Source organism: Beta vulgaris, chromosome 5 (genome assembly GCF_026745355.1).
Source record: "Beta vulgaris subsp. vulgaris cultivar EL10 chromosome 5, EL10.2, whole genome shotgun sequence".
In the NCBI taxonomy this organism is placed as follows: Eukaryota; Viridiplantae; Streptophyta; class Magnoliopsida; order Caryophyllales; family Amaranthaceae; genus Beta; species Beta vulgaris.
Window position 1 is genome coordinate 40,572,494 of NC_079206.1, and position 20,987 is coordinate 40,593,480.

Sequence of the window (20,987 nt, forward strand, 5' to 3'; positions counted from 1 at the left end):
CCATTCCCTCCCGTTAGAACTTCCTTGGTAAAATGGTCTTTACGTCCTACTCTCTTTCAGGTTTTCTTCTTCTCCACACCTTTTCCTTTACTCCAGTTCATCAAACTCCCATCCTCTCCATCACCAACATAATCCTCACTGCCTCCTCCCACATTATTCACACCCAACGTGATGTCTACAACGCCATTGTTGTCCCCTTCACTACTACTAATTGCACATGCACTACTCAGATTGATCGGTAGTGTTGTTATTCCCCTTCCTTTAGGATTCCCTTCAATGATAACATCCCTCAGATGTCGAGCAACATCTTCTATAGATTCCGTTACCTCCAAGACTACAGGATTGACTGGTTTTGTGACAAAAAAATGACGAGCACTCCCTCCTTTCATGTCCCCTACATCCCTTGGAGTGGTAGGAACTTTCCAAGGAGAGGCCCTAAGCCAATCTCCATATCTCTTAACAGGTGAGTTGTCCCATCTGTGCTCATCACAATCTTTGTCATCATGCCCCAATTTCCCACAAATATAACAAAAAAGTGGGATTCTTTCATATTTGACTCGAACCCTACAGTGTTCGCCCCCTCGGGCCTTCAGTTTAACCTCCTCCTTTAGCGGCTGTCTAACATCCACAACTATCCGGGTTCTTATTGATCTTTCAATTTCCATGGCATCTGTCTTATCAGTTCGCACATAGGTTCCCACTTTACTTGCTAACATCCTTACATTCTGATCACTACCGCGCCCTTTAAAGGGTAGATCATAGGAACGAACCCACATAGGAAGAGAATGCAATTGCACTTCTGAAGGTTTCCCGTCGTCAAGGATGTCACTAAGACACATCGCGTGTCGGTCAAATTAATGCTATGGTTGATTTTCCATTATTCGCATCTTATCCGTCTAATGAAAAAGTTAGAACGAGTATAGGTTTTCTTCTATCTTTCGAGCCTCGATTCCATGCTTAAGGTTCCATATTTTCGATAACGTATCCATTAGGGCTTTGGAATTTACATTCCTTGTTGTCCATAGTTTCCCAATTATCATTACGGAGACTTTTGCTTCCTCCGTCAGTTCATTATCAACGATCCATTCTAACTCCTCCTCGTTGTCCGTAGCATCCTCATCTCTCTTTTTGTGCTCCCTCTCACCCACTGTGCCATCCACTATGAGATCTTCCATTATAAAACAAGAAAATAATGGAAGGACCAAGGGAAAGGGAAACATATTGATAAGCGCTCCCGATTCTCAAGATTAATCTTGAGAAGCAGCCTCCAAGGAGGAAAAACTAGGAGAAACCCTAGAAAAACACTCCCAAGGAAAACCTAGAGGGAAATAGAATATTCACTCGTGGACAAGGGATATGTTATTTAAATGGGCTAAATTAATTAAATTGGACTAATCATATTTATTTTAGCTCAATAATAATTAATATACTTTAATTGTAAAATACTTATAAATTTTTAGTGTCTATAGGGATCAACTTTAAAAGATCATATCTCACACCATACTCAATATTTTTGGAAGATTCAAGTTAAATAATAAGAAACGAGTAATATATGACATATTAAAAATCTAAGTTGAGAAACTGCACCCCTATAAATATAGGTGTAGGGTGTAGCCGGCCGTACGTAATACAGGTAGTTCCTTCAAATCAAACGACCCGGAGTAAAAAGAACGTGGTACCTCACGGCTCACAGTTCACAGTCTAAACGCTAAACAAACCGAGCTGCGACAACAAGCGCACAGATCGAGAAATGGCAAGTAAAACCGGAAATGGCGACGTAATGATGCTGGAGGCAGCACCCGACGCAGCGCGACCATGGGCGAGCGCTTCCAATGCAGAGACCATCGATGCCCTGCCTTACATCGACGATGACTATGCAAACCCTGCAGTTAAACAACAAGTCGACCGCTTAGTCGAGGAAGAGATGCGCCGAAGCTCCAAAAAACCTTCCGATTTTCTCAAAGATCTTCCCCCTCTTCCCAAATTCAATTTCGAGGTTCTCTCTCCAAACTCCCCTAACTTTTTTTATTTTTTTATTTTAGGGTTTTTCGGGTGCAATTATACAATGTATTCCTAATTGTTGTAGGTTCTTTTTTTAGAAAAAGAGTATAAGAAATTTGAGTGTTTGTATGTGCTATTAATTATATCAGTTATACTTGCTCATTGCTCATTTTTGTACTCACTTGGAGCTTTATAATTGGAGGATGAGCAAATAAATAATCTTTGGTATACTCTATGCCCGGGTGTATAATCTATATTATTGTGTGCGTGAGTTGATTTCTTTCAATTTTTTTTTTGTTATCTATTTCCAAGAAATTACGGTAGTTGAAGGAGTATTGTGAAAATAGGAAGTCCATTTCGGGTTCCTTTTTTAGCTGTGCTAGTTCTGCTCTGTGTTTTCTTTGCTTCTTATGGCTTGTTTTTAGACTTTTGGATGTGTTTCATGTTACTTTATAGGTTGCGTGGAATTATAAGCTCCAATTTGACTGGCCTGCTCGTGCTTATGTGACTCGATGTTTGGGGGTGGCAATGACTCGAGGCTGCTCATGAGCTGCTTGAGTTGGGCTAGTTCGAAGTTGGACTTAAGTAAGCTTTGGTTGAGAAAACTCCACTTGGGACATTAATGAGTTGAGTTGCATGATTAAACTCGATCATAGATCTTTGGATGATTAAGTATTAACCTGTTTTTAGAGAAATATGAAAGATGAATTCTGAAGTGATATTTCCTTGGATGCTGAAATGAGCTTGAGTTGAGTTGTGAGTATGAAACATCCAAGCTTCAGATTGGGTTTCAGCTGCTTAAAGCTCAAATATCTTTGGTTGTTAATCACCCCTGCTCAATGGTGGCAATGTATTAGACCTTTCATGCAGAGGTGAAATTTGTAAGGATATTAGATTTGTATAAATTTGTTGACGTGGACTTGTCGAGAATTTGTAAGCATTAAACTAGTTGAAAATGATGTACCAAACTGGTTAATTGACATCTTCATTCACAGATATCTACACTATCTCAAAAATTATTATAATAAAGAAGAACAGAGAGTAATGGGAATGTGTAGGGATAACAAATTCTTTTACGGCCTGTTTGGTAGACGTTAATAAATATTGGTAATGGGAATGAATTTTAAGTATGATATTACAAGGGAAGCATCCTTAACATCTCCATGGGGAGGCAATTTCAATCCCTAAGTTTGCGTTTTTCTCCACGGGGAAGCAATCTCACCCTTTTGCTCGTGTTTTTTTTTCCAAGGGGAAGCCATTGTCATGACCACTCATTACCACCTACAAGATGGTATGGATGGGAATGTAATTTTAAGAAGAAACATAGATACTCTAGGATAAATTAGTATTGCCGTGGAAATGAACAATGATTTTCTTTACAAATTTACATACAAATTCATTACCAATACCATTGATGATCAATTACCAAACAAGCCGTTAGTGTTTTGTTTTGTTTTATAGATATGCTAATAAATCTAAGTTGCTGATTAAGATGTGATTATAGTTTGTGGGATATCTCCTAAGAGAGATTTAGAGATGAAGTCAATAAAACTGGTACTGAAATTGACTCTAAGTTTTATTTTATATAATTTTTGGTGGGGGCTAAGTAAGACTTGAAGAACGCATGTAATCAATCATGTCATTTATATCTTGGCTAACTAATGTATGGGATAGATAATGTTTATTCTTAATGCTTTTTCTGCTATTCATATCCGTTCTTATCGTGTTTCTTGATTTGAAGAGGATTAGCTCTCAAATTCAAGAAGAAAAAACTGAAAATCTTAGTAACACAAATACTTCTCGTTTTTAGACTTTAAAATTATTAATTTCTTATTGCTAAAATTATACATCAGATAGCTATTTGTAACTACGAAATTAATCATAAATCTATCAAAAAACTAAAGTACTACTCAATAGAAGTTCTAACAGCTTTTCCGAGGTACCCAAAACTCGATTCAGTTTTACCTTCCTAAAGCAAGTCTAAAACATCTCAGCCTTTGTTGTTCCAAAACATTAAATAATAGACTTGAACATAGAAGGTAGAGTTGAACATAACAGAATAAGACTGAAAGAAATCAGATCCCTCTAGGATAAACTTGTGATAACCGAAATGAGTTTAAAGATGCTGCTGCTGCTGTTATGACGGCGTTGCCAGTCCTTGGGCCTTCATTAACCTCATGCAAATCAGATCCCATTCATTCCGATGCAGTTAGCTCATTGCCCTAGTCTCCAACTATTGACAAATATCGAACACCAACTGAAATTTCCCTTCTTGTAGCTGCTTCTGATTTATCACTTAGCTCAGACTTGGCCAAATTTTGCTCATTGGTTCCAGTTTCCTGTATAGAATTCACACCACGAACAAGTCATAATTCGAGCATGAAATCATTTGATTTGCAAGCCTGTTTATTATATGTACATTTTAAGTCACGACATATGCGGTATCAAGCGCAACTTTTTGTCTTTTTTCTTTAAAGCGAAAAATATCCCTTTTGCTGAATTGTAATGTTTTCGTTCGTATTTTTCTCTTTAAATATAGTTCTATGTGCTTTCTCCCAAAGTTGCACTTCTCCAAAAGATTTCCTTTGCTTTGGAATCTTGGGGGGTATGGTTTATGCGATCTTTTGTGGCTTCATCTGTCTCATTTGTTGAAGAGGATGAACTTAGTTCCCCTCTATGCTAATGCCATTTCTTTACATTCATTTTTTTGAAGGAAAATGTTATTACAATCATGAATAGTAGGTCCTAGTTCCTACATATTCTAGTATTCTTTTCGGTGCCAAGGAGGGGACCATCCCCAATAAGTAACAATTCAACTCATAGGAAACAAAACGTGCAATGTCGTTCCTGAATTGTCTTCCTTTGAGATCTGTTGTAACTCTGGCACAGGTCCTTGAAAAATAAAACAAAAGGTGGAAACTAGAAAAGGTAGTTTCCAAAATAGTATAAGTATAACTAATATGCCATATGACTTAAAAAAAATATTGAAACTTGAAACGGGAAACTGATTTGCTAAACGTGCCCTCAGTTAGCCTCTGTGCTGCTGGATTCTCTTCTCCATAGCAATGCACCAATACCAGTTCTCATTTCTGCTTCCCAGTCAAAGACTTGCAATAGTTGATCAAAGTGATACAATCTCCTTCATAAAAGTATGAAATGTGAATGTAAGCTTGATGATTTATTTGAACCATCAACTTCTTAGCACCCATTTGGAAGCTAAGTCAAGGCCTCTAGCATCGAAATGAACCCAACTCCAAAAGCATAGCAAGATCAGAACTTGCCATAAAAATGGTTCCAACCGAACTTCTAAATTTTTGGGTGATCCTCCGCCTGCATGTCCTGTGTTATCTTTGCAGCTCTAACCGGTTTTAAACAACACAATGTTGGAGCTTTCTAGCAGCCAAAATTCTCCTGCTGCTGAATTTTTGGTTCCATGAGAATATCCTTTGCAATATAGCCTTGAATCCCTTACATCATTTGAATCCCATCTCTTTGCCAAAAGCAAAAGCATTCATGCACGTCCATATCCATAATACACTTACAGCAAAGAAAATAATTGGACTTCATATGTCAAGTTCCGGACTAGCCAGACTTGCAAATCACTAGATGGAAGGCTGCAATAGTAGCAGGTCCTCCAATACACATTCACACATTCCTTGCAGCAACCCAAGTATGGAGAATATGCAATGTCAATTTTTTCATTTGCTTGACAAACCGTGCATATAAGGTCATCTGTGAACTGCCTTTTCATCCTATTAAATTTGTCCAGGAGTTGATAACACATTGCGAGCCCCAGAACACTCTTACTTTGCTGTATTATAGGCGCTTGCTGAAGCACATCCCACTTATCATTATTCATCCCATCTTCCTCCTTCCTAGTTAATTTCATTGCTGATTTGATGATAAAACGACCCTTCGGTGAATTTTTTTTTTTTAACTGTGTATCACCAATCACTGATTCGGTCACAATCTCATGAGTTTTGATTTGTTTCAGTAACTCCGCAGGTAGAAATTCCCGAAAATCATCCAACCTCCACCCCGCCTCTGGGGATTTGACATTTTATCAACCGTATCACACGATCAACTTTGTGAGGTTTAAGTTATACTGCAATGTCTAAGTAGTCTATTCTGAATACACGTATGATCCCAAAAGGGAGTGTTTTAGACCGTTGCCAACCGCAACTTTAGGACCACCACTCACAAATATAGCATTTTTAGTGATCCCACTGCAAATATAAGACATGCCTAGTTTAGGTTCAAACATGTCTATGTCACAGACTCAGAGCTTCCTCTGCAATACTCCCCTGGAAGAACTCTGGACGAAAGGGCTGCTTGGTCTGTCAGCACTCTCCATCCCAGTTTTTGGTAAAAAAGGAGCATTGGCTTGACTCACTGATCTAGATCCAAGTCCACCATGATCTTTTGTGTTGAATATTTTCTCAGGATATGAGATGGATCTTCCTTCTTTCTTCATCATTTTGTTTATAATTTTGTCATTTCCTCCATCCATACAAGTAAATCTAGATTGGTTCTCACTCTTGGAACGTTAGCATTGCTGTTTCTTTAAGTAAAGAAAATCAAGATCCGCACGTCCGATCAATATATAGGTACCTTTTCTCCCTTTACTGAACTAATAAATAGATGTCAATAGTTTTAAACCTGTCATTGAAAGAGTCTCACAACTTGACATTTATATAAATATTATTCACCCTCATCGAATAATTTGTGAAATCTCTATATTTGACTAACACCTTAGATGTTACATGACACGCTAAAATTTTATGTAGCTCTTTGAATTTTTACTTGAAAATATTAAGGGACACTGTTTTTTGCACATATGTGGTTATCTAGGGTGTCAAAGTGCATTGACATTTGACAGTATTGAATATTTGTATACGAGAGACTAGGAGTCATTTCTTAAGGTTAGTTGCTGAGGATGTTTGGCAAGGTATAGAAAGGAAGGATGGTAATAGATAAAGAAGATGGCTGTCTCTTTGAGCTAGGAGGGAATTTTGGCTGCATGCTGGCAAACACTAGTCACACAACTTATTGCTGGCAATTTTCTGGGTCATATGGTTCTTTACATACTGTGTGGCAGAACATGCTCTCTACATATTTTTTAAGCACCCATGGTTAAATCGAGACTTCTCTTGAGAAAATATATGATTTTTGAGCTGAGGTGTCTGGGTCAGAGTTCAATCATCAATTAATGAAGTTCTGATGGTCAATAGAGCCTTTTTTTACTCCTTTGCAACATAACTTTGTCGTGTAACATATCAAAGAAAAGAGGGCCACACATTGGATTGCTATTGTTGTGGCGAACTTTCATAAACTATCTGTTTGTCTCAGGATCACCCAATGCTTGCTAGAGAATATGAGCGAGTCAGGGCTGGGAAGCCTCCAGTTTCACTTGATACATCTCGATATATACCAGATGCACCACCGGTGAATAAACAGAATGATGAAACAGCTTGGAGGCAAGCCCTTCAAAAAGCTCAGCGCTTGCTACAGCATCAAGAGATAAGGTTAACTAAATATTTTTCTATATGAAGTAGAGTAAAACCTTGTTGCTGTTGGAATTTAAAGTAGTTTATTCTGGATGAATAACACATGCAAATGACTCGTATGTTTTCTTTAATTAATAGAAAGGTTTAGGTTTCCATGAAGGCCATCTGCATGAGCTACTTTCTCCTGACTTCTATGCGATGCGTCACCCCTCAGGCTCTTACTACATATTTTGGGCAACAGGGGGAATGAACATTAAGTTTTCTTTGTGAATTTTATGTTGTATTGAAATGTAAGATTCAGTATAATATCTTCGTAGTTGGTATGGAGCTTGCCGAAGTGGCTTCTATTTTACTATAGGAACTGTAGGATGGGCTGCATTCTTCTACTTATTTTAGATTAGGTGGGAATATTATTTTTTCGCAGCATCATGCGTTGTGAAGGTTGAGTGTTGATGTTAGAGCTGTCAAGTAGGTCTTGTCTATTTTGTGTTTGTGTCATTTACTAATTGTGTCAAAAGCCTTGACACTAACCCAACCCGTTTAACTAATCGTGCCAAAACCCCTTGACACTAACCCGGCCCGTTTAATTAAGCGACTACCCGTGTCGACCCATTTAACCTATTTATTCAAAATCCCAAAAGAATTTAACAATGATTTTTTTTATATCCGGTATTTGTTTATCCATGTTTTAGGTGTTAACTTGTGAGTATATTAGAAAGATTTAAATAATTCATTACTATTGCTGACTTATACACTAAATGGTACTAAAATAGTAAATTTTCCTTATGTTTAAGAACGTGTAAAGTCGTGTCAGTTTCGGGTTGAAAATTTCAACAATAACCCAACCCATTTATTGATCAGTAAAACACGTGTTGAGCCATTTATATAAATGCGTCGAAAGAGCTTGACACTAACCCATTTTTTCGTCCCCGCTTCGTGTCGAGTTAACTTTTGACAGCTCCAGTTGATGTTGGTGTTGCTGAGTTCTATGAAGGCTAATATAGAGATGTGCCTATTTACTTTTTGCTTACTTAATTTCTTTTGTTGCATGATAGCCACAAAACAAAGATATCTATTTTTTTTTTTTTTTTGTTTGTGAAAACCATTTTAAGTCTTTTTCCATATCCTTGCTCATTATGTTGTGCATAGACTTGCTTTTATCCTTATCTCATGTCACACATTCTCTTTTGACGAGTAAAATCCTGTGCCTAGGCTGGAAAATTTGGATCTGATGTCTAAGTATGCTCCTGATGTCTGGAAACACTACAACCAACGGCTTGAGGCTTCTTTAACCAGGTTGGTATCTTTTGTGATTCTGTGGTGTTTTTATATTCCTATCTTTTTGTTATCTTTTGGGAGAATGGGAGGCGTGGGGTTTTTCTACCATCTGCCACATTGACTGGTTTGTTATAACCTTTGCTAATGCTGTTATATCTGTTCAAAGTTGTAGTTTGAAATGAAAAGGAGTTGGGGGGGGGGGGGGGTTCATGTGAATGTGGTATGTTTATGTTTTTATATGTACGTTCATCTATTATAAAATTTAAAAGAGAGTTGTTTTACTTGTGCTCGTAAATGTAAGTGCCGAATGCTATAGTCTAAAGAAAGTAAAAAGGTGGCTGTGTGGTTGACTGGGGCCCAGCTCTAGAGAAACTTTAGAGAGTAACCACTTGCTAAAAGGGGAAGGTATACCTAAATTCAGGACAACTATTTCTAGTAGCTGTATATCTAAGTAAGAGATGGAGGGAGCAGCCTTAATTAAAGAATGTGTTCAAACTGCCCTTTACACACATAGCTTATAGTATAGATATGATATTGTGGGTTGGGTGGGGACCTTTAGGTTGGCAAAATTTTTCAAGTGAATTCAGTTTGTCAAGCCATATCACTTCTGGCTTTCCCTTTTAGTTTGTTTGGACCTTTTTCAAGTTTGGTGAAGCTTGAATAGCATCGTTGTTGGCTGTCTTGATGTCTTGTATCATTTAAGTTTTAAGGATTTTGGGGCAAGATAATGTTCCAAATGGTATTGCTGCAAATGCTGCCCCTTTCCTTGTCAGAAGATGGGGTCTGAAAAGTGGCTATTAATAACCTATAGAAGCGGCTTGCAGCTGTTACTCGTGGCATTTGAAGTTTGTGGTGGTGGCATCAATGGTAGAGAAGATCTGGGAAATAGAGGGAGTTTCGTTAGTTTTTCTTGTTTATTTTTTTTTGTATAGACTTGAAAAGGACTGTTTCTCGTAAGATGTCGAGCATTGAGTTCAGTTTGAAGAATATAATTGTATGATACTCTCTTTCCAGTTGTGATGTGTCCGAATATAGCTCTTATTGTTTTTACTTCTTGGAGTTGTTTGCTAAATGCTATGAAGATGGACAAGATACCTTTGAAGTAAGGCGAAAGCTTTTACTTTTTTTGGAATGTAACTTTTGAGATAAAAAAGGCTAAAGAAATGGAGAAGCTTGTGAAGAATACCATTATTAACATTCCAATAGCTGGCCTAACATCACCACTTGATCCACTGGAACTAGAACTGGCATATTACTTTCGCACCCAAATAATTTTTATCACTCTCTTTTTTGGGGGGATATCTGTCCTTCTCATCGGTCTTCCCACCCGAGCATCACATCATGCCACACCATACTGTTGCTCAAATGGTTTACCGTTTCTGTCTTGAATGGTCAGTTACCTTATATCGGGGAGAACTATGATATCAACGATCAAGTGAGCAAAGGAAATCCTCTATTGAGTAATAACACATTCATCCTTGAAGGAACTCGTTTAACCATGAAGGAACTCTGTTTAATTAACTATGCTGCTGTTCTGTCTAAGAGGCATCCTTGGGCCTAAAAGAGCTCAACTTATTCTCTGGTGTACCCTCGCTACATGATATCAGATTGGAGTGCTGTTGTGATGGTCATATGCAGGCCAGTCTGATGGAAAAGTGGAAACATAAGTCATTACTCATCTAACTTAACCTTAGGAAAGATTACTTGTGGACTAGTAAAAGAAGTGTAGAACAGCTTTGAAAAAAAATACTTGTCCGCCTATAGTGGAAGGCTAGGAGCTTAATTCTTACGTGTTGCTTTTTCAAAGCCTACTTTTTGTGGATTATTTTAGGAGATACTTGGGTATCACATTCCCTTGGGAAGTGAGAACTGAGTTGATTTGGCGATTTTTAGAGACTTTGATGATGTTGATTGGGTTTTTTTCATGCTATTAAGACCTCTTATTATTATTATTATTAATTTTTTTATAACTTATGGTATGCATTAGATTTACATATGTGCAATTGAACTACTTCAGATCGGTTGGTCGGTTGCAAGTCGATAAGGTTTGTTCCGCCACAATTCAGTTATCTCGTGGTTGAATGAAACTACACGCACACACACACACGCACACACACACACACACACACACACACACACACACACACGCACACACACGCACACACACGCACAAACACACATGACCTTCTGAAAGTGGTCCTACCTTTTCATAATATGAGAATAAACCCACCTATTGACCTTATCTTCCTAAACTAAGCTTTACTTACGGCTACCTGTTCTGCTGTTCAACCGGTTAATAGATATAATTAAAACAAACTTCCCTCCCAAATCAATCTTATGATTGTAATTGATACCCACAAGCTAGCTGGTGAACCCTTTCAACTTTTTCAACTTCTTCCTCCCTGGCTACCTCAGCCAAGCTTTGGTTGTATCACCCTATATTTTTTTAAGCTGGCAATGTGAATTGCAAATTTTAGGAAAGTTGAAAATGTGAATTGCATCAGCAAGCCCTCTGTCACCACCACTCCACCAAAAGCCCGATGTCGCCGCTCCAACATCAGGTAGTGTCCTATCATCAACTCAACCCTAGAGACACCGTCCTAGATTTGAGAAAGAAAGATAGTACCATCCTCACAGTCTTCAGCTCGACCGCAGCCCAATCTCACTGCCAACCAGCCCACAACCACCCTAAAACGAGAGGGCCACAAATTCGAGAGATAGAGACAATGCACCACCACTGAAGAGGGCCACCGACCTGAATGAGAGAGAAAGAGCGCATCACAACCTAAGATAGAGAACACCACCACCATCAACTGTCGATCAACCTAGAGAGAGAGAGAGAGAGCGCACCATCGATGTGTGGGGGAGCGAGTGAGGGAGGAAGAGGGAAGAACTTTTGTAGCCAAAAACAAAGGGAAGTAAAACCATCTCCCATCTAACCATACATGTAGGGTGTGTGTGGTTGGATGGATAACACTTTCAATGGAAAGTGGTTTTCCATAGGAAAACTGAGTTCTAGATTAATTTTCTTTTGTTTGGCTTCAAAGCATGTATGAAAATTAAGAGAGAGCAGGTAGAAGATATAGCTAACCAGATGAGTTGAATAATGGACAATGAGTGAGATCTTCACGACATGGATGAAAAGAGAGAGTGTTATTGTAATTGAGATGGATGGAGCCTTTGATGATGATGGAAATTGCGGCTTCCCTTGCCTCAAAGGAAAGTTATTTTCCACTTTGAAAATACTTCACCCCATACTTTCCTGTCTGAAGACCCAGCCCAAAAAAAAAATGTATGGAGAACAATCATCCGAGAAAACACTTTCCTCTGAATGAAATACAACCGTGGGGGATCTGGGGGTGGGGGATATATCTTTCCTTTCCTTTTTTAATCCCTTTCCTTTCTGTAGTCGTGAAGTAAACTTCCCCTTACTGCTTTCGCTTGCTTAGGATTTATTGCAAAGACAAGATACATCTCCATAAAACACTTTGTATACTGAATTAATTCAGCCCATCTTTAAACAAGCCCATGCGTATAAAAAATCATTCAGAACGTAAATATAACGCAAGCCTCATTTCTTCAACTTTCAAGTCAATAAAGCTGCACGAGTAAACCGCTGCTGGTTACTCTCCCTGTCCCCATTCGTTTTCCCAGTGAGTTTGGGTTACATCTTCAATTTTTGGTCCGGTGGAGTTGATGAGAGACAAAAATGGTGGGACCAAACAGAGTATATGTGAGACAGTGAGAGTAAAGTGGTAGTCTTTTTTGGTCATTTTATTACGGGGCGGATCTTTGGAGACATCCCGAAAAGGAAATTAGGGGTGAGCAAAAAGTGGTTTACAGAGTATTTTGCAACCATTAAGCTAGGTAAAGATCATTTTACTGCAAGGCCCATGTTAGGCTCCACCAAAAACATGTTTACAGACCAGAACCAATGCTAACTCAAGCAGATACCATGCAAATCGGTAGATGATGCGTAGCGCTGATGAACTCGGAATAAATATTTGTGAATTCTTCAAAAGTAAAATGCAAAGTGTTAGTTTGATTCTTAAGAGTATCAATTGCTAACTCAATTTATCCTATAGGCTCCTGCATCAGAGATGATGCTGTTGGACCTCATTGGTAACCTTCCACTCTTTCAGTGCAACTTCTTGGCTTTATGCTTAATTGGCTGTTGTCTGCGTTTGTTTTGATGAATGTAGAAAACATAGTTCGATGTATATCTATTTAGTGTCTTTTCCTTTAATATGAGAAATCGTGCAACCTCTAGTTCCTCCAAAATACATCAAAAGGTTGAACTTGTTATGTATCATAAAGGCTATCATTTGGGCAAGGGGACTTTTAAGGTTCGTCATGTTGGGTCAGTTAAGTTTGTTCTTCATGTATGGTTTTGGTGGGAGAGGGAGTCCAAATGTTGCGAGGTGTTTTCCGGCGCCATGGATCATAGATGCTCTGATACAAAGTGAAATGTTCCTCCCCAGTCATTCAAACAAGCAAGACCAAAACTACAGAGAACAAGTAAGTTAGCAGCAACTAGCAAGAGTAATTTGATTGATAGTTGAAGGTAACCTCTGAGCTTTCGAGAGGCTCAGTTCTCTCCCAAGACAAACTACAAAAAACACTCCAGTATTTTCCTGCCTTTCCTCCACTCAACCTCCTCTCTTAGATACAAGTTAACATTTCTCTCTCTAGCCAATTATTCCCTATTACTAACAAACTCTGATTACAGCAGCCACTACCTTCCCACAGTTATGATGAAATATTCTTTTTGCCTACTTGACTGATTTACCCTTGCTATCCTGGGTTTCTGTTGCCTTGCCCTTTTTCTTGCGACAGGTGTAAGTCAGCACGTGAGGAGGGTTGGAATTCATTACATTTATCTTTTTATGTGAACCTCAAATAAGAAAGAAGCAAAATAGATGTAAAATTTGTGTGAATTATCAATATAATTTTGGTAACAATCTTCATTGATGGTGAGATATAATAGAAGTAAATCTGAGCCCCGCTTGTAGATGGACGATTGCTGGCTGTCATTTTGTCATCTAAAGAGAGGTTTATCTTCTCATTTGAACCTGAAATAAGAAAGAAGCAAAAGAGATACAGTATTTTTGTGAATAATCAATATAATTTTGGTAATAATCTTCATTGATAGTGAGATATAAATACAGGAATGATTTATGAATGTTGAGACATATCTGTGATTCCGGTCTCTCTCTCTTCTACATAATTTTCTTCCTTGTTCAGAATATGAGAGATTATTTGTGCAGCTTTAGAGGATACAAGTTTTAGTATTTTCTTTTCCTTCAGGCATCTAACAACTACTCTTTGGGTGAACATAGGTAGTTGCTTCCTTGAACAGTAACTTAATATAGGGAAGTTATAAATTGTGTTAATAAATTGCTATGGGTTGTAATTCGGGTCCTTGGTTTGGTGGTTTATCAGTGGATTCCACTACTCTTACAGCTTCATTTCACCTGAACTTATCTATGTGTTTGATGGATGTGCTTTTATTAAGCTAAATAATTGTTGTTACTCATATGAACCCCAGATTGCAAGCTATGGCTGTTGAGCATGGTGAGAAGATTGAAACTGTGAACAGGGAAAGAAAACATCAACAGGTACATTTTATTATTCTTAGGCTTCTCTTATTTGGCAATCACATTACATTTATGTTTGTTTTTTGTTACTCTGTTTGGTGTATCTGCCTGTTCTTTAGTTGCGTTGTACTCTTTATTAATGATTTACTTCATCAGCAAAATGCTGGCAGTGAGTTACATGTTTTATCAGCACAATGGAGGGAGCTTTCTTTGAAGAATATTGAAATTCAAGAAGCTTGTGCTAGAATTGCAAATCTTCTTGAAGAACTAAGGAAAGAAGCTGTTGAGAGGTAGCAAAGCCACTCCACATGATCCCTTCATTTTCTTATGAAGCCTATGGTTTTTGTGGCTTAAATTTGTAATATCTTTGTTTTGTGTTCAGAGGCTGGAACTTGGATGTAAATTTGGAGAATGGTTCTTTGGTTCATGTCAAACAGTGAGGTATGTCATCCCGTGTTATCTCCTAACACTAAATTGATGTGTTTGTTTGACTTGCTTCTTGTAACTCAGTTGGGCTCTTCTTGATCCGAGTATGCTGTGAAATTGGCATCACTAAATCCTGTCATGCTTTGCCACACAAGACAATAACCCCAATTTAGAGGCCTCACCTATGGTTGGTTAACTGGGTTTAGGTATGTGCAGCATCACTTGTACTTTTGAAGCTCTTTTAGCTGTATTTCTGCACTTCCAAGAGGCTGTTCCAGTGGAGACTTGATGTGAAACGCAACTCACTTATGACTTACCTATTACAATCAGAACTTACAAGGAGGATATTTTTCTGAGATGTCTGGCTTAGTTAGTTTAGTGAGGCTCATTCAGCTCTATTTAACATGAACCAAGGTATTGCTAAGTTCTTGAAATGGAAGGAAACAACGCTAGTTTCCCAAAGAAAAGGATGACTGGGACAGTCTTACCCATAGGATTGTTGTTGATAAATCTCTTTAGACCCTTGGACCAGTAGCAAAATGAGGAAGCTGATGGGGTTGGTTTTGGTAGATGCTTGGTCTGATAAACAAGGACTGGTTAACTGTTTTCAAGTTTTCAGTATTTGGAGCTGGTGGTGTGAATCTCTATGTCAATTATTAGTCTTAGGTGATGGTAATACTGGTAACGAATTTATGTGTAATTTTAGAAAAAATTTCAAAAAACTACCTTTTATAACCAACTTTTTTTCAAAAAACTACCTTTTATTTTTTTTTTTCAAAAAACTACCTTATATAACATAAGTCTTTCAATATATTACCATTTTACGTTTATATTTAATACTAATTGATAAATGAGAATCGCCATTTTTTTAGCGAGAAATGGGGAAAGAAACGAGAGGGGAAGAAAGAAAAGCAATTAATTGGTGATCCAATTGTTGTGATTTAACCTCATATATGTAAAAATGGTAGTATATTGAAAGAAATATGTTATATAAGGTAGTTTTTTGAAAGGAATTTTTTAAAAGGTAGTTTTTTGAAAAAAGTTTATTATAAAAGGTAGTTTTATGAAATTTTCTCGTAATTTTATGAAGAAAGTATCATGCCAATACTCATATGGTAATGGAACTTGATCTCCAAACATGCGTTTCTTTCATAATTTTCCATTGCCACTCGATACCATAAAAAAAAAAGTGGTATTTGGGAATGAAACATGTATTACCATGGAAATTGACATGAGACCTTTTTTTCGCATAACTACTTGTAAAATATTACCATTGCCGCCATTTATTATTACCTTTTGCAATAAATGTTAATAGCCATATCTTTTAGATGAATTAAATTGATTGAACAGTGATGTTAAATAAGCTCTATTTTAGATAAAATTTGAACTTTGAGAAATGAGAAGCATTTGTATGCCTAAGAGTCTAGGAAGGCTGATAGTCAAGGGCTGGTCACTCCTATAGTTCCTAGAATTTAAAGATGGCATGTCGCAATACATAATGCAGAAATCATATGGAATTACTTGATGACTATTATTTATTTATATAATTGCAGTAAAGGGATCTTTGTAAAAGAAGCAGAGAACATTTGGTTGCGTGACTCTCATTGGATCTTTCTTTTAGCTGATCTTTGTAGTTTATGATTATTTTAGATAAGATTAACTGGTTTGTACCATTTGTATCTATGTTGAACCCCTCTTGTCTTTCCCTAATTGATTATAATGAAGTAATGTAGTTTACTCATTTGCTCATGGTCACTGGCCTCCGCCTATCTCACAGCGTTTCAGGATGAATTTATTCTTTCTTTCTTTGTGGCCTCTATTTCAGTAATTGTTATAGCAGATCTGTAATATATGTGCTGTGCATTCTACGTGATCTGCTTTCTCTCTTTGTAGTCAGTCATTCTTTTCCGATTTCACATATGGAACTGGTATTTTGTCAAGCAAAGCAACAATCCTAGATTCAGTAACTGATAGGTTGTGGTAGTTTTGTTCAGTTGGTGCTCAATGTGGCTTCTGATGCGGGGATGTGCCCCTGTAACTGTGGAGCAAGGTGATATTTCAGGAATTGGTGACATGCTTGCATATCAGACAAATCTCTTCTTGCAAAATGTGAGTTTAGGTTTAAAGGCATGCTGCGTGTAATTCTTGGTGTGAATTACTTTATCTTTTTTGTGAATTATTACACATTATGTCATCCAAGTTTTTAATTGAATATTATCTCTTTTAGTAATAGATAGGAACTCTAGATTATTGTACATGTAGATATTGCTGAATTACAATAGATATTGCGATGGCAGTTTCTATTCTTATGACAGAGGAGAGATATGAATATATGCTTGGATTATTGCTTTGACACACACCGTGATGTGTAAATCTTAGGGCTTGACAAAGCTTGGTGGAATTTCCTAAGGTCTTACTACAATATAATTAGGAAAGTAAAAAGTTACCACTTACCCCAAACTTCAAATATAGAATAATTAGTTGTTGGACCATGTGCTAATGCAAATGGTCCTAAGGTGGTAGTTTTTTCCTCCGTATTTTTATTGAATTTCCTAAGGTCTACCTAGGAATGGCAACGGGTTGGACTTGGACCGGATTATGCATAACTCGACTTCGACCTTACAAAAAGTTAGATTTTAAATTCGAGTCTGATTTCGAGCCCAACATCCGACTCCGAATCCGACCCGATTTAAAATTCGAACATCCGACTCCGAATCCGACTTAAAATCCGAACATCCAACTTCGAATCCGATCAGACTTATTTTTTTGTCCATTTTTTATAATAATAGAATATTCTTCCATAATACAATAATCTAATCATTATAATTTATTCTAATAAACATATGGAAATTTTATATAATACAAATAATCTAAATATTACTATTATTCGTAATAATTATTTCTTTGGTGGGAAAATCTTATATAATACAATTGGTTTAAAGTTTAAGTTATGTTATACATAAATTATACATAACATGAATAAGAGAAAAAGATTGATTGACTCAAAGTCGGAGTCGGATTAATATGTCGGATTATTTTACGAGATTGTACTCGGACCCTCCTCCGATTCGGAGTCCACGACTTTTTAAACGGAGCTGGAGTCGGATTACTTTTTTGTCGGAATCGACTCAGATGTTTTCCTTCGGACTGGAGCAGATTAGGGTCAGATCCAGATTGGATTGCCATCCCTAGTCTTACCACTTACCCCAAACTTCAAATATAGAGTAGCTAGTGCAAATGGTCCTAAGGTTGTACTTATTTCCTCCGTATTTTTACAACGTACCCCCTTGGAATTTGATACCAAGACTAATTCAGGACTGGATTGGTTTATGACTGTTTCAATTGTATTTTAGATTAATTATATAGCGAAAGGGGGACCGTCTGGTAGGTAATTAATTTCGTTAAAAAATTTAATAATTTTTTGAAAATAAGATTATTGAAATCTATATCTGAATTTGAAAATATGATTTATCAATATCAGATTTAAGTAGATGAAATTAGTTTTGAAAATATGAACATATATTAAAAACAATAATATTGAAACATACATATGAATAGTAATTTACTTTGATTGAACTTGAATAAACTTTTACACAGATTGAGTAATATATACGAGTAGTAATTAATATTGAGCACAAGGCTTCTGTACAAATTTTATTTTTTGATCTCACAATCTTATTTTTATTATCTCGCTATCAAAACTATCTATCATAGAAACTTGTTATGAAAAACCTTGCTCTTCTAACGAGCTATACTCTGTTATTTATAGTACTTCTGTCTTGAGGTTATCTTATACAAATTAGATATGTCGCACCGCTTGAGTCAAATAAGTTGTATCGTTTGAGTTTACTTCTGCACCGAACATTATATGTTGGTATTTTGCTTTGATTGAGAAGTTTGTCTTGATGTGGAATGATATGTTTCTTTTGCTAGTGATCCTCGAAGTGAAATAGAAGCAGTACATCGGACTTTGTCTTTTTCAGCTTTTTTTTTTATATGATTGAAGATATTGTCATCTAGTTAATTTGTGTTACACCGAGTAGCTTTAGGTGTATTTATCAGGTTTGTTTGATGTTTGATGTTGATGAGTCATCGTTTGAGTACCCGCATGGAAAACGTTGATAAAATATGTCTCTTACATTTGCCTAATTAAGAGCATATACAATGGGATGGTTTTAGGTTGGTCTAGCAAATAGTAAAACTAGATTTACTTAGTTTTGTTATTGGGGCACTTGGCTGTCAAGGTTGGTTGGTCTGGATTTTCAGACCATATGCACCTAGAATGGAGTGCATAAGACGAGTAATAACTTGCCGCGTTACAAATAAAACTGGACAATTATTTTTTTTATTTATTCAAAACGTTGAGTTTAAGTAAAGGAAGAAGCAGATAAAGGTGGAGAAAAGTGTTTCACGTGATTAATGAGGGGCCTTTGACATATTTGCTATCAGTGGGTCCGACGCGCGTGAGAGCTCATTGAGCAGCAAATTAGCTGCTGCCACGCTATCCGCGTACATCTCCTTCCTCCCTTTTTTGTTGATGTTTGTAATGGTAATTTTTAAACTTTACAAAAACTTGTAACATTTAAAAAAAATTCTGCTAATAATAATTTCTTTTACATTAACGATTATAAAACAATTTTATCTATAAATTGAGTCCAAATTTCATATATTTTACAACACTTCTTCCAAACCTATTTTTTTTCTAATAATTTTTTCTAGTTAAATATCAAGTTAACTCTAATTTAATTTAACATAAGCTAATTAGCTAATTAGCTTTTAACGTAATTTAATTTGACGTAATTTAATTTAACATAATATAATTAGATTTTATTAATTTAAATTATCTATTTTACATAAAAAATAAACATTGGGTGGGAGAGAGAGTATATGAATAGGGTATGGTAAAAGTAGGAGAGAGAAATAGAAAAATCAAGTAAGACCAATCGAACTATTGTGAGCAAAAAAAAAAAAAAAAAAAGATGAGTTGGTGGGAGTTTAGTGGGATGTGAGGTGTAAGGAGGGATGGAGAGAGAATGACAATAACTTAAAGACTAACAAAGACCAACCCGACCATTGTACATGCTCTAAGTGATAAATCACATAGCGGCATCTTTTATTTTAATTGCTCTAATTTTTGCCAGGAATTTCCAGCGGGATTTTTTTGTTAATAATTTGGGAAAGAGGGTTTTCCCTTCTTGAGATAGAAATCTTCCAGCTTTGACGTGGGATATACATGCATCCAGTGGTTCAGAATGGTTAACTTAAGAAATAAAATATCGTTGTAGCAATGTAGGAAAAACAACTATTGTATTCCATAATTGATGATAATAATCGGATCTTCTTTTGATCGTTTGATCAAGTATTTAATTTTTCGGATGATATAGAAGAAACCATACGCTCTTGCTTGAGTGGGATTTATGATGACTGAATAACTGCTGTAATTTTCACATATTATTATATTAATTAGTATGAAGTAGTGAGCCGGTGTAATCTTACCGTTCTTTATTTCTATATTGGCATAAGTGATTTTTCCATATATCCATTCTATTTTTTGAATGGAATATATTGTTGAAAGTATGTATTATTGGAATTTTGTGAACTCTTTAAAAAACTTTGAGTCAGGGTCTGATATTTGGTACAATTTCCTTACTAAGCCATATTTCCATGTCTGAAATTGTGGGTCAGTCTTTTGAAGGTCTTTCGTGGAGAGGAAAAAACTTCCGGTTTGGTAATATGCAAATTGTAGTGTAAACCGTCCCCTTGTTCACCAGATGCTACAGGGGTATATTATTTCAGATGTCATGAAATCGACGTACCATTTTTTGAAATTTTCTTGCTTCAATTTGTATATGATGCATATTTGTCGGAAGTTGATAAATGATGATTAATTCAAGTATCACTACTACAAAAAACGGAAAAGATTACTGTTAAATAAGGGTTTACATAACAGTTTTGAGGTGTTATCCAAGTCAATGTAATGTAAAGTAAACATAACACCTAAAGAAAGTGTTATGTTTGCCAGAGAAAACATAACAACCATTTATAATACACGTTATACCGCTATATAAGACATTTTGTAAATAAGTGTTACTTTTGCTATTAATATGACAAATTGAAAGAAGGAAAATTTAACACTTATCTTGAATAACTTTTATGTTTTCCTACAATATATATAACA

The 20,987-nt window shown here is 36.5% G+C and overlaps 1 protein-coding gene across 6 annotated transcripts; it reads left to right on the forward strand.

Annotated features, from left to right (window-relative positions):
* Positions 1–1,610: 1,610 nt before the first annotated feature.
* LOC104893690 (pre-mRNA-splicing factor SPF27 homolog) lies at positions 1,611–17,166 on the forward strand. 6 transcript variants are annotated; one of them, XR_007274304.2, is made up of 8 exons: positions 1,611–1,996; positions 7,351–7,526; positions 8,721–8,804; positions 14,335–14,404; positions 14,540–14,673; positions 14,766–14,824; positions 14,894–15,015; positions 16,804–17,166. XR_007274304.2 is itself a non-coding variant. In XM_048644540.2 (7 exons), exons 1-6 carry the CDS (start codon positions 1,751–1,753, stop codon positions 14,821–14,823), a joined length of 768 nt encoding a protein of 255 aa, XP_048500497.1. In that variant the 5' UTR covers positions 1,611–1,750; the 3' UTR covers position 14,824; positions 16,707–17,166. The 6 variants fall into 6 exon arrangements, 4 of the variants coding, with proteins under 4 accessions (XP_048500497.1, XP_010678123.1, XP_010678121.1 ...); XR_002039992.3 differs by lacking the exon at positions 16,804–17,166 and adding an exon at positions 16,363–16,550; XM_048644540.2 differs by lacking the exon at positions 14,894–15,015 and having other exon boundaries at positions 16,707–17,166.
* Positions 17,167–20,987: the final 3,821 nt, after the last annotated feature.

What these genes read in the sequence shown, in the direction of transcription:
- LOC104893690 (XM_048644540.2), top strand. Translation starts at nt 1,751, where the DNA reads ATGGCAAGTAAAACCGGAAATGGCGACGTAATGATGCTGGAGGCAGCA. An exon ending in TTCCCAAATTCAATTTCGAG is followed by an intron (nt 1,997 to 7,350) that starts GTTCTCTCTCCA and finishes TGTTTGTCTCAG; the next exon opens with GATCACCCAATGCTTGCTAG. An exon ending in AGGAAAGAAGCTGTTGAGAG is followed by an intron (nt 14,674 to 14,765) that starts GTAGCAAAGCCA and finishes TTTTGTGTTCAG; the next exon opens with AGGCTGGAACTTGGATGTAA.